Source organism: Cherax quadricarinatus, chromosome 44, assembly GCF_038502225.1.
Source record: "Cherax quadricarinatus isolate ZL_2023a chromosome 44, ASM3850222v1, whole genome shotgun sequence".
NCBI lineage: Eukaryota > Metazoa > Arthropoda > Malacostraca > Decapoda > Parastacidae > Cherax > Cherax quadricarinatus.
In genome coordinates, this window is record NC_091335.1 from 16,380,245 (window position 1) to 16,393,769 (window position 13,525).

The 13,525-nt window shown below is 37.3% G+C and overlaps 1 protein-coding gene across 3 annotated transcripts; it reads right to left on the reverse strand.

Annotated features, from left to right (window-relative positions):
* Positions 1 to 1,351: 1,351 nt before the first annotated feature.
* Positions 1,352 to 10,857, reverse strand: ATPsyndelta (ATP synthase, delta subunit). 3 transcript variants are annotated; one of them, XM_053789109.2, is made up of 4 exons: positions 10,711 to 10,857; positions 2,929 to 3,034; positions 2,427 to 2,619; positions 1,352 to 2,004 (listed from the first exon to the last, which is right to left on the reverse strand). In XM_053789109.2, the coding sequence occupies exons 2-4, from the start codon at positions 3,031 to 3,033 to the stop codon at positions 1,826 to 1,828; spliced, it is 477 nt and encodes a 158-aa protein (XP_053645084.1). In that variant the 5' UTR covers position 3,034; positions 10,711 to 10,857; the 3' UTR covers positions 1,352 to 1,825. The 3 variants fall into 3 exon arrangements, with proteins under 3 accessions (XP_053645084.1, XP_053645083.1, XP_053645085.1); XM_053789108.1 differs by lacking the exon at positions 10,711 to 10,857 and adding an exon at positions 10,614 to 10,701; XM_053789110.1 differs by lacking the exon at positions 10,711 to 10,857 and adding an exon at positions 10,551 to 10,691.
* Between the last annotated feature and the right edge of the window lie 2,668 nt (positions 10,858 to 13,525).

Below are 13,525 nucleotides of genomic sequence, written 5' to 3' on the forward strand. Positions count from 1 at the left end.
CCCTTCCAAACAATAACCTCTCCTCTCTCCCCCCTCCTCGCCTTCTTCCATATGCCAGCAAGAGTCTTCAATAAAGGTATGTAATAGTGATTTAAATGTTCATTTATTCATTAAAATTAGTGCTTTATGTTTGTTTCTCATTATTTTCTGTATGTAAAATTATAGTTATTCTCTATAAAATGTATTTTTTATTAATATTTTTGAGTGTCTGGAACGGATTAATTGGATTTACATTATTTCTTACGGGAAATATTACTACAGTTTTCGTCCATTTCGGATTTTGACCAACCTTCTGAAATGGATTAAGGATGTGCATTTATCATTCATGAGCACTTGCTAAAAATTTCATTTTAGTTTAAAATGCCCTAGTTTAATTAAAAAGATTAAAAAGCCCATTGGAGTTAATATTGGAATAAAGTTCACCAAAATCCAAGCAGGTGCCTGCAATTTAAAAGATAAAATAATTTGGAAAAAATCAAAATACAGGCACAGTAAAAAAAAAATATGTAGCACACAAAGAGCTGCAGAGGTAAATGCTGGACGACTCATACTAGTTCAGCACGTCTTTAATAAACTAATACACGAGGGGTCAGAATCACCTGGAAGGTTATCATGGTTATGTTTAATCCACAAATTACAATTAAAAACAAAATGGAAAGTCAAACCACTCCCTACAAAGTATTTAGGTTATTGCTTGCCTGAAGGGCACATTAGGTCCACTTCTGCAGGACTTATAGATGTATCTATGGCCTCTGAAATTAAGCAGCAGTTTGTTATAGAGCGCCCTTTTTATAATTATCTAGGACTCCAGCATGTCAGAAGCATCAACAAAACAGACTAAATAACCAAAATACAGATCTATGCCATAACCAAAAATAACCTTCCTGTTAACTCTGATTTTTATGTATTCTGTATACAGTAAATGTTTTAAGAACACTTTAATTAGAGGCAAGCACTAAACCCATAGGGGTCATATAATGCCTGAGGAATGGTTGGCAACTGAAGTTCAATCCAAGGAAAAGAGCCCCCCCTTGCCAGTATAATGGCACCTTCACAGTATATGAGTTTCCAGTAATACTAGGTAATTATTATTACAATAAGAATTAAGCACTAAACCCACAAGGGTCATACAGCACTGCAGGTTAAGATGTGCTGAAGATGTAATGTGCTAGATCAGAGACTGGCAAAGGTGAAGAGTATGCCAGAGACAGAATCAGTAAGGGTCGTGGAGAGTGCTAAAGTGAAAGTAAAATTGAAGTCGGTGTAGTAAAACTGTACTGACAAAAAATCAAGGAGGGAGTCTGTGTCAAAGGCAGAACTAGGTCTAAAATAAATTGGAATATGTATAAAATTGTCAACACCAAATCTTTTTTATTTACATTAAAATTGTACAATATGGAATTTATAGAGAAGTAAATAAGCTTCTTGTTTCCTGAATATGTAGGCTATTTGAGAGCAATTCTTTTAAAGAACTGAAACTGATGAATTGTATATTTCTTTTAATAAAGTATAGCCCATTCTACAACTTGCCATGTGTAAAATACACAATGGACATTATAAAATTACCATTTGCTCTTAAGAAATCAGTCAAAATAAAATTATAACTTGATACAGGCTATTGGGTGACCATGCTTATAAAACAGAGTATGGATATCTTCATTTTCCAAGAAAAAATGGATTTCATGTGGTATTATTCACATTTGGTGAACATTTTTATTGACATGAAATGTTTGACATTTACACCATATTCAGTTTCTCTCTTTTTTTTCCTACTTTTTCCCCCTTGAAGAAAGTGACGTATAAATACAGTACAATATTAGAGAGCTTATCCTGATTCAGCAGCCTTAACCAATTCTTCTGCTACTTCAACTTTAATCAATGCCTCAGCTTTAGCCTCTTCACTTGTTGCAGCATTTGCCTCAGAATGTGCCTTGGAGAGAATATCTCGTGCTGCGCCAAGGTCAAGTTCCTCAACTCCAGCAGCTTCTTCAGCAAGAATTTGAACTGCAGTAAAAATATAATAAATAATTATCTATAGTATTTTGTTTTCATCAGCATGCACTAAATGTAAAGGAGTTGTAAAATGCCTTAGGAATAGGAATCATATAATGCCTGGGGAACAGGAGGCACTCAGGTTCAATCCAAGGAAAGGGAGGACAAGTCCAGTTCCTTTGATCATGATCCCCTTATTGGTATCAAGGCACCTTCCTTGAGGGATTCATGCATGTAGCATTTAAATTTTTTTCATAAAACCATATACAGTACTATATAAAACATTTAAAAAAAAAATTCTTAAATATTATATAAATGTATTACATACTTCAAATTCTCAGTTCACTGTAAATCAAAAATAATACAACTCCTTGAGCATTTTAAGAGTGAATAGGTATCATAAAACAATTACTGCACTGTGCTATGACACAAACCTGAAGAATCTTCATTGATTGTTACAATGCCAGAGCTGACAAAATATTTTTTAGCAGCTCCATCAGCCTCTAAAACTGTTAGAACACCAGGTTTCAATACTGCTAGAGATGGGACATGTTTTGGCAAGATACCAAAACTCCCAGAAAATGATGGCACATCAACTTGCCTCACATCTGCTCCATTGTAAAACACCTGTAAAGAGACAAGAAATGAAAACTTCCTCTAAAGTTTTACTGGTACATATATATAAAATAACTACTTATCATAATTAATACAGTAACTGTAATATGTTAATAATTGTGTTAGTTTTCAGCCATCAGTTATAATACAGCTGCATACAGATCAGCACAGTATGTATATTCAAGCAGAATACAGTGGATTACTACTGTACTACAGTATGTATTTTTGGAATTCAAGGTATCTTTCACTACGAATTTACTGCCACTATTTTTATCTGAAGCACTAAATAAAAATACTGTATGATTAATTACAAATGCTCACCTGATTTTGTGATGCAAATGTAAAGGCCATTGGGCCATCAGAATAAGATCTAGTGCCCACAAGAGAGACACGACGAACCAAGGTAGAGGCTGCACGGGAGAACATCCTGAGGACAAAAGGAGCTGTTCATTTGTGCCAGAAATACATGAGCACAAGTATTATAATCAAAACTAAGCGCTGAATCCACAAGTAGACCAAAGGTTGCACTCAAGAAAAAAAAAATAACAACAGACTTGTGTATACCTAGCATTGGTTTCAAAATTTTAGAGGGCAGTATACACTCAAGTAAGAAAACAGAAAATTTTAGTTACCCATCAAGATTAAGGGGATCTTATTCAGTTGATACTATACTTAGTTATTGTATCTGATGAACAATATTATGCCCTAACTATTACCTATAAAATGTTAAATACCTATAAAAGGTATTTAACATTGAGTCACAAAATATGTAAAAAATAAAAAAAAACTATCAGCAGGGTATCCACAGACTCTTCAAGTCTTACCTAAACAGTTAACAAACTGCTTAATTAATACCATATAAAAATCCTACAGATAAATGGAAAATGCCTTAAAGAAAAAATAAATTAAAAATAAAAGTAATTTTAAGTACAAAATGGTCCAAGTTTTGCTTGAGATGCTATGCATTCTATGGGGCTTCAGATTTTATGTCCTGTGCAGTAATGTTGAAATATAGATTAGTATTTGTATTTAAACAAGTGTAATTACCATTACAAAGGTTACTGCAAATTGTTTTATAAATAAAAAAAAATTATAAGTCATAAACGAAAGTTTTTTCTGAGTTCAAGTCAAAGCCTCAACCTTAAAATGTTTCAAGCTAAATTCCTTATATTTTACTACCATATATGAAACTATTGTAAAATATTAAAATTATGCCAAAATTGTAATTACACATTGTAACCTTTGCAAAGAAATAAAATCTTGATGCAAGTCTGGGAATGGAAATACGAGGGCATCACTTTACTTATTATATTTATGGGAGGATATTAAACTTAAGGTCATCCAGGACCTGGAGAAAGGTGGTGCATTCAGATTTGATCTAAGAGGAGAGTATGGTAGTTTCAACTCCTTGGATCAAGATCCCCTCACCATCATCATTATTATAACCTACATTATTATTATAAACCTACTTCATTCAGTTTGGTAACAAAGCTACAGATGTCCCTCTTAACATAATGATAAACGGATCACCTATCACAAAGCTAACAGAGGGAAAATTCTTAGGAATCCACCTTGATAATAGACTCAAATTTCTTACACATATACAACAAATTTCTAAGAAAATTTCCAAGACCGTAGGCATACTATCAAAGATACGGTGCTATGTTCCACAGTCAGCCCTCCTGGCCCTATATCACTTATTTACCCCTATCTCACCTATGGAATTTGTGCATGGGGCTCAACAACAATTAACCATCTCAGACCACTAATTACCCAACAAAAGGCTGCAGTCAGAATGATAACAAATTCCCACTACAGGCAGCACACTCCACCAATATTCAAAACACTAAACCTACTCACCATACAAAACATCCAAACTTATTACTGCACCTACTACATACATAGAACACTTAACTCTGATATAAACCCTCCCCTCAAACATCTCCTTGCCAACCTCAACAGAACACATGACCATAACACAAGGCACAGATCACTCTTTGATGTTCCTTGTGTCCATCTCACGCTATTACCTGGAGTTTCCCTGGAGATCAGAGCCTGATCAACCAGGCTGTTGCTGCTGGCTGCACGCAAACCAACATACGAGCCACAGCCCGGCTGGTCAGGAACCGACTTTAGGTGCTTGTCCAGTGCCAGCTTGAAGACTGCCAGGGGTCTGTTGGTAATCCCCCTTATGTATGCTGGGAGGCAGTTGAACAGTCTCGAGCCCCTGACACTTATTGTATGGTCTCTTAACGTGCTAGTGACACCCCTGCTTTTCATTGGGGGGATGCAAAAACTCAATGCACATAAAAGGCCCTAAAATCTGGAATTCATTACTTGTAAATATAAAAGAAACACTACCTGTTTATAAATTCAAGTCTCTTCTCAAAGATCACTTACTCACCCAAAACCAAATAAATACTGAATAACTGAACCTTATAAATTGTATATCTTAAATGTTTCTCACAAATATATTGCATAAATGTTAAACCTAAGACCCAATCTAACTTTGTTATTTTTTAAATACACTACCTAACAGAATACTTCATTCTACTGAATGTACAGCAATGCATGCAACCATATGACCTGTCTTTGTAATACTCATTTGTGCTTTATTGTTATCTGTTTACAATAATGTTTTATCACTGATTACATCTTTACCTGGAGTTTACCTGGAGAGAGTTCCGGGGGTCAACGCCCCCGCGGCCCGGTCTGTGACCAGGCCTCCTGGTGGATCAGAGCCTGATCAACCAGGCTGTTGCTGCTGGCTGCACGCAAACCAACGTACGAGCCACAGCCCGGCTGATCCGGAACTGACTTTAGGTGCCTGTCCAGTGCCAGCTTGAAGACTGCCAGGGGTCTGTTGGTAATCCCCCTTATGTGTGCTGGGAGGCAGTTGAACAGTCTCGGGCCCCTGACACTTATTGTATGGTCTCTTAACGTGCTAGTGACACCCCTGCTTTTCATTGGGGGGATGGTGCATCGTCTGCCAAGTCTTTTGCTTTCGTAGCGAGTGATTTTCGTGTGCAAGTTCGGTACTAGTCCCTCTAGGATTTTCCAGGTGTATATAATCATGTATCTCTCCCTCCTGCATTCCAGGGAATACAGGTTTAGGAACCTCAAGCGCTCCCAATAATTGAGGTGTTTTATCTCCGTTATGCGCGCCGTGAAAGTTCTCTGTGCTTAGTTAATCTTAAGTAAATTTTAAGCCAGCCCGTAATGCTATGCATATAAGTGGCTTTGGCATGCTGCTCTTACCTATATTTTTTTTGTACCTCTGTTTGTATGCTCAAATAATCCTGGGGTAGTGCTACACCCATATGCAATATACAGCACTTGTGGGGGAGGGATGGAAGGTACTCAGGCTTAATTCAGGGAAATGGAGCAATGATACAATTCCTTAGGGGTCATCATCATAAGCCAATACACTATTATTCTCGAGGAAGCACTAAACCTGTAGGGGTCAAACAGTGCTAGTAAATAAACCTAGTCGAGTCTTGGAAAAAGAATTCCCAATAAAAGACCTGAAAAAGACCCACTGTAAACTGTAGGTCTTCAATACCACAGGTCCTATGACCATGGTTTATTATTTCCAATTTGTGCACACATACAGAGGTACAAAAAAAATACAGATAAGAGCAGTATGCCAAAGCCACTTATACTATGCATAGCATTACGGGCTGGCTTAAAATTAACTTAAGATTAACTAAGCAATGATTATTATTATTATTATAATCAAAAAGAAGCGCTGAGCCACAAGGACTATACAGCGCTGCTACTAAGCAATGATGAAATCAGTGATAAAACATTAATGTAAACAGATAACTATAAAGCACAAGTGAGTATTACAAAGACAGGTCATATGGTTGCATTCAGTTAGGTAGTGATTCTGTTAGGTAGTGTATTTAAAAAATAATAAAGTTAGATTGGGTTTTAGGTTTAACATTTATGTGATATAATTGTGAGAAACATTTAAGATATACAATTTATAATGTTCAGTTATTCAGTATTTATTTGGTTTTGGGTGAGTAAGTAATCTTTGAGAAGAGACTTGAATTTATAAACAGGTTGTGTTTCTTTTATATTTACAGGTAATGAATTCCAGATTTTAGGGCCTTTTATGTGCATTGAGTTTTTGCATAGTGTGAGATGGACACGAGGAACATCAAAGAGTGATCTGTGCCTTGTGTTATGGTCATGTGTTCTGTTGAGGTTGGCAAGGAGATGTTTGAGGGGAGGGTTAATATCAGAGTTAAGTGTTCTATGTATGTAATAGGTGCAGTAATAAGTATGGATGTTTTGTATGGTGAGTAGGTTTAGTGTATTGAATATTGGTGGAGTGTGCTGCCTGTAGTGAGAATTTGTTATCATTCTAACTGCAGCCTTTTGTTGGGTAATTAGTGGTCTGAGATGGTTAATTGTTGTTGAGCCCCATGCACAAATTCCATAGGTGAGATAGGGGTAAATAAGAGAGTGATATAGGGCCAGGAGGGCTGACTGTGGAACATAGTACCGTATCTTCGATAGTATGCCTACAGTCTTGGAAATTTTCTTAGAAATTTGATGTATATGTGTATGAAATTTGAGTCTATTATCAAGGTGGATTCCTAAGAATTTTCCCTCTGTTAGTTTTGTGATAGGTGATCCATTTATCATTATGTTAAGAGGGACATCTGTAGCTCTGTTACCAAACTGAATGAAGTAGGTTTTGTCAATGTTTAGTGTAAGTTTGTTAGTCCTCATCCAGGTAGATATTTTCTGTAATTCGGTATTTACAGTATTGGCTAGCGTGACTGGGCTCGGGTGAGAGAAGACGTATGTAGTGTCATCTGCAAATAGTGTGGGTTTGAGTAATTGCGAAGCATTTGGAAGGTCATTTATGTATAGGAGAAAGAGAAGAGGGCCAAGGACACTTCCCTGTGGGACACCAACTGTAATTGGTTGTGCAGAAGAGTTTGCCCCATTTGCGTACACATATTGGCTTCTGTTGCTGAGGTAAGACTTGAGGTAGTTGAGGGAGTGCCCTCTTATACCATAGTGTGACAATTTTACGTGGAGCAAGTCATGGTCAACTGTATCAAAAGCTTTACGTAAGTCAATGAAGATCCCCAGTGGGACTTCTTTTTTCTCTATTGCAGTGTATATATGTTCTAGCATGTGTATAATAGCATCATTAGTATTTTTATTAGGCCTGAATCCAAATTGGCAGGGGTTGAGTATGTTTTGGGAGATAAGGTAGGAGTAGATTCGTTTATGAATTAATTTTTCGAAGATTTTTGAGAGAGGGTGTAAGTTGGATATTGGCCTATAGTTATTCAACTCTGTTTGGTCTCCTCCTTTGTGGATCGGGGTGACCCTTGCTATTTTGAGTACTGTAGGGAAGGTGGAGGATTCAATGGATTTGTTAAAGAGTGTTGCAATGATTGGTGATAGCACTTGTGACACTTTTTTGTATATAAGGGGTGGTAAGGTATTTAAATCTCCTGCCTTGTTTTTTAGTGCGTTGATAATAAGGGAGACTTCGTATGGGTTAGTCGGAGCTAGGAACAGTGTGTTCGGGTAGTTGCCGGTGAGGTAGTCATTTGGTGGGGTATCTGAGCTTGGGATTTTATTGGCAAGGTTTTGTCCTATAGTGGAGAAGAAATCATTGAGTCTGTTTGCTGTTTCTGTTGGTGGGAGTTGGGGTTCATCTGTTTTTGCTAATTTTATTTCGCTATTTCGTGATATCTTTTTTGTTCCCAGAATTTCTGATAGGGTTTTCCAGGTCTTTTTTATATCACCTCGTAAGTTGGATAATCTGTTCTCATAATACAATTTTTTTGCCCTTCTTATCAGGCTGGTTAGGATTGACGAGTAACGTTTTGTTTGGTCTCTGGTTATGTGACCCATTCTGTACTGTTTTTCATATTGGTGTTTTGTATTTATGGATTTGAGAATGCTGGGTGTTAGCCAGGGACTGTTCAGTCTCTTTGCTGTCATCTGTTTAGTTTTTTTAGGGCAGTGCTTGTTATAGAGGTATTGGGTTTTTTTTTAGAAAATTATTAATACATTAGTCAATATCTGTATAGGTTTCTAGCTCAGTGTGCCAATCAATGTTTGCTATTGCTGTTGTGAAGTTATTAATGGCTGCCTCATTGTGAAGTCTGAAGGTGACTTTAGTAGTGTCTTGGGGTAGTTTACCAAGAGTTGTTATGAGGAAAGTAGGGTAGTGGTCTGTGGTATTATCTGTAATTATGCCTGATTTTAAAGGGGATATGGTGTTGGTCCAGATGTGGTCAAGTAGGGAAACACTAGTCTCTGTAACTCTTGTAGGTTTTGTTACTGTTGGTAGTAACATACAGTTACTCATTGTGTTTGTGAATTCAGTAACGTGTGGGTCCTGGTCTTGCAGGAGATTTATATTGAAGTCACCTGAGAGTAGTAAGTGATCTTTGTTCATGCGTGCATCAGTTATCATACTTCCTAGATTTTGACTAAATTGGCTAATGTTTGACTGTGGAACTCTGTAGATGTTTATCAATGTGAGAGGTTTTTGTAGGTACTTTGATTTGAATTTAGCTATTATATATTCCCCATGTTCATCCCTTGTGCAAGTATTAGTGATACATTCTAGTTGGTCTGAGTAGTATATGGCTGTGCCACCCCCTTGTTGATCTGGCCTACAGTTGTGTATGGCTGTGTAACCAGGAATGGCAAAGACATCTGTACTATCAGGCTTTAGCCAGGTTTCAGTTAGTGTAATGATGGACATATTGGCATGTAAGGAATTTAGTAATGCTATGAGGTCATCGTAATGCTTGCTTAAAGATCTGATATTGTAGTTAAATATAGTTATGTTGTTGTTGGCACTGAGAAGTGCCTTTGATTGTTCTGCAGTGTAGTAATTACAGTTACTGTTTGATTCATTTAAGTCATTAAATAAGAGGTTGGTATCAGGATCAATGCTTGTAATCATAAGATTTGTAGTGAATCTATAGTTTGAATTAAGTATAAAACAAAGTAAATAGTCTTAAGCTAAAAAATAGCACCTGGATTATTTAACAAATGTAAAATAATGAGCTAAGGGACTAATACAAATAAAGTGATGATCAAATAGTGGAGCTTGGGAATATGATAGTAGGTAGTACTATAAAGGTAATTTTTTAAAGTTAGAATTATAGTATAAAATTATAATATAAAAGGGACTAATATAGGTTGTGGTGACCAATAAAGTGGTAATCAAAAAAATGAGCTTTGGAATATAATGGCAAAATTGTGAACTTATTCTACTTTAGCACCTAAGAATAGCACCTTGATTATTTTAACAATTGTGAATATATAAACTAGGATAGTTATATAAAGCTAAAATAAAGGAGAAAACATATAAGGGACTAAAATTAAGTAATGGTAAGCAAAGTTAAATGGGCAGATGGTAGGAATTATAATATAAACTTATAATATAAAAATACAATTTGAAATGGTACTTGCAATTGCACTAGAGTCTGGTATAGGTTGTTGACAAGATCAAGATTATACCTAGATTTAAATTGACAAAATAAAATTCACAATTAAAGTACCAAAAGAATAATAGTAAAAAAATAACAATGGTAATGTCTTGATTATAATATGATAGTAAGAGGGTAGACAGGTACACAGGTACAAGGGATAATATAAAGGTTGGGGTTGAATATAAAAACTTGAAAATTTGGCTACAAAATGTTATGAGAAGTATAAAATAATGTTTAATGTACAAAATTAAAATTGACTGGTAGTAAATATGGTGTTTAATAAAATTTTAGTAAGTAATAATGAATGTTTCTAGGATTACATGACGGGCTTTATATTTAAAGAATTGGGCATGTGTTCCCCTTCCTTGGATTTAACTCCCCTTTCTGTGTGCTATATCCCTGTAGGTTTAGCGTTCTCCAGGAATATATAATAATACACAACAAAAATACAGAAACCGGCTCAGTCAGCTGATTATATGCAGACGATATTATCCAGTATAACACCAGCAAAAAATATACTTTAGCCACAATGTACGGTTAATTAGCCTGTCAGAGCTGTAACTCATATTAAGACATGTTAACCCTGTTAACACAGGCTACAATAAACCCACATTACCTAACAAGTTTGGTGTGGAGAGTGTAGTGGTGTGGTTGTGTGGACGGGCTGGAGGTGGCACCACTTAACACTCTCACCCGCCACTTATAAACTGCAGCAGCAGCAGCTCAGTTGTAATGAATTTTTACAAACATTGCTTAAACTGTTGTAGAATAGTTTTCTGGGCATACAGATATTATGTATGTGCGCATACACATACGATAAAGTTCATGGAGCAGGGAGAGAGTGAACCTAGTATTGACCAGCTATGAGGAGAGGCCAGGAGCTGTGAATCGACCCATGCAACCACAAATAGGTAAGTACACACACACACACACACACACACACACACACACACACACACACACACACACACACACACACAGATGATGTGAAGTTAATGAGGAGTATTAAAACAGATGCGGACCAGACAGGTCTACAAAGAGATCTGGACAGGCTGGACACCTGGTCCAGCAACTGGCTTCTCGAATTTAACCCCGCTAGATGCAAAGTCATGAAGGTCGGTGAAGGGTAAAGAAGACCGCAGACAAAGTATAGGTTAGGTGGCCAAAAACTGCAAACCTCACTCAAAGAGAAAGACCTAGGAGTGACTTTAATACCGAGTACATCGCCAGAAGCACACATTATCCAGATAACTGCTGCAGCATATGGGCGCCTGGCAACCTGAGAATAGCGTTCCGATACCTCAGTAAGGAATCGTTCAAGACTCTGTATACCATTTACGTCAGGCCCATACTGGAGTATGCAGCACCAGTTTGGAACCCACACCTGGTCAAACACGTCAAGAAATTAGAGAAAGTGCAAAGGTTTGCAACAAGACTAGTCCCAGAGCTACGGGGATTGTCCTACGAAGAAAGGTTAAGGGAAATCGGCCTGACGACACTGGAGGACAGGAGGGTCAGGGGAGACATGATAACGGCATACAAAATACTGCGTGGAATAGACAAGATGGACAGAGACAGGATGTTCCAGAGATAGGACGCAGAAACAAGGGGTCACAATTGGAAGCTGAAGATTTAGATGAGTCAAAGGGATGCTAGGAAGTTGTGGAAAATACTGTATATATTTTCTGGAAATACGGTAATTTATAGGTAAATAGATGCCCTATATTGTATTTTTAAAAGAAGTATGTTATCGAAAAAAAAGAGGAGACTCGCCATCTTGGTTTTTGAATTTTGTACAAATGTTGGTGTAATGGGACAAATGACAAAGAAAATACACAAATGAAATAGAGAAGCAGCCCAGCCACCGTGGAGAGAAGACGTCGTCGTTCCTGCTCTTCAGCTGAGCAACTCTGAACACTGTTGCTCGGGAATTTTCTTGTGTTATCCTGAGTAATTCTTCACCAGAGCTGAGAGGAAACTTGCTTGCAGTCAAAAAAACCATACCCCCGGCCGGGATTGAACCCGCGGTCATAGAGTCTCAAAACTCCAGCCGGAGTTTTGAGACTATGACCGCGGGTTCAATCCCGGCCGGGGGTATGGTTTATTTGCAATCGTGTCATTACGATTTCTTGAGTCTTGCTTGCAGTCACTTCGAGCCCCATCCCATCAAGAGGGTAAGGCGGTGACTTGCTTGCTTGTTCACCCCTCTCATCCCCATCCCCCCATCCTACCCTCACCCATACATCAACACTGGCCCACACACTAAACACACTACATACATTGCTATCCTTCTGACTGTCCTATCTTCTTTTTCGGCAACTTCGCTTTGGCGAGTTAACACAAGGCATTTTGACCATCTGGTAGCCCGTGTGGTTTTTTAAAATCCAGCCGATCTTTGCCTTGGGCCCTTTCCCCTCACTACTCGAGGGTAGGCTATCTTAGGGGCTGACCTTCATAAGTCAGCTGAAATAGGATGCTAGTTTAACATCAAGGAAAGTTCCCTTTTTGTTAAGAAACTCCTCTGCCAGCTGCAAGTAAAGGAATGCTATTGGGAGAAAAATAAACAACGTTTAAAATTGAAGTTAAACTTTTATTTAGTGAATTTAACAACTTTATAATGTACCCAGTAAAAAATCATGTGGGAAGTATTCAAAAGTTTACAGAAGCACAAGTCACTATGACTGACTTTTTTGGGGTTATTCTAGACAATTTACATTAGGTATGATAATTGTACTTATGTGTACCTGTGCCTCGCCAGATAAATGCCTAAATAAACCTACCTTCTTACTTATTTACTTGCTTACTTATTTACTTACTTGCTTGCTTACTTACTTATTTACTTACACAAAACTTCAAAATGTAAAGATTTTGCCACCGAAGTGGCTAGTTTATTGTGCACCCCATATCCATCCTGTGGACGGTAGCGCGAGAGCATATGGATACACAAAAGGCCTAGGAACTAGGCCCCAAAGGGTTAACAGGAATACATATGGATTTATATCTACATATCTATAGTTCACTTATCTGTTACAAGCAAATTTAGGAAATTTGCTTAGTATATCTGGTATCTTATTTTCATTAATAAGATATCTTGACATGTCACATAGGTTATTATACTGTCTGTCTCTGTATTCCTCAATAAGTGGACAATTAAGCACATAGTGTTCAAGAGAGTGACCATATGCCTGATCACATAATTTACATTTAGTTTGATCATCATCTGTGTGTCTCCCAAACTGCCAGAAGTACTTGTAACCAAGCCTAAGCCTGGCCACTACAACATCAGTCAGTCTGTTCACATTGCAAGTTGCTCCATAAACATACTTATCTACGTTCATGTTATCATAGTGGGTTATAGATCTACTCAGGCTTCTAACTGCATTCCTAGTTCAGCATATTTAGTACAAAATTTACACGATAGATGTCGCTTA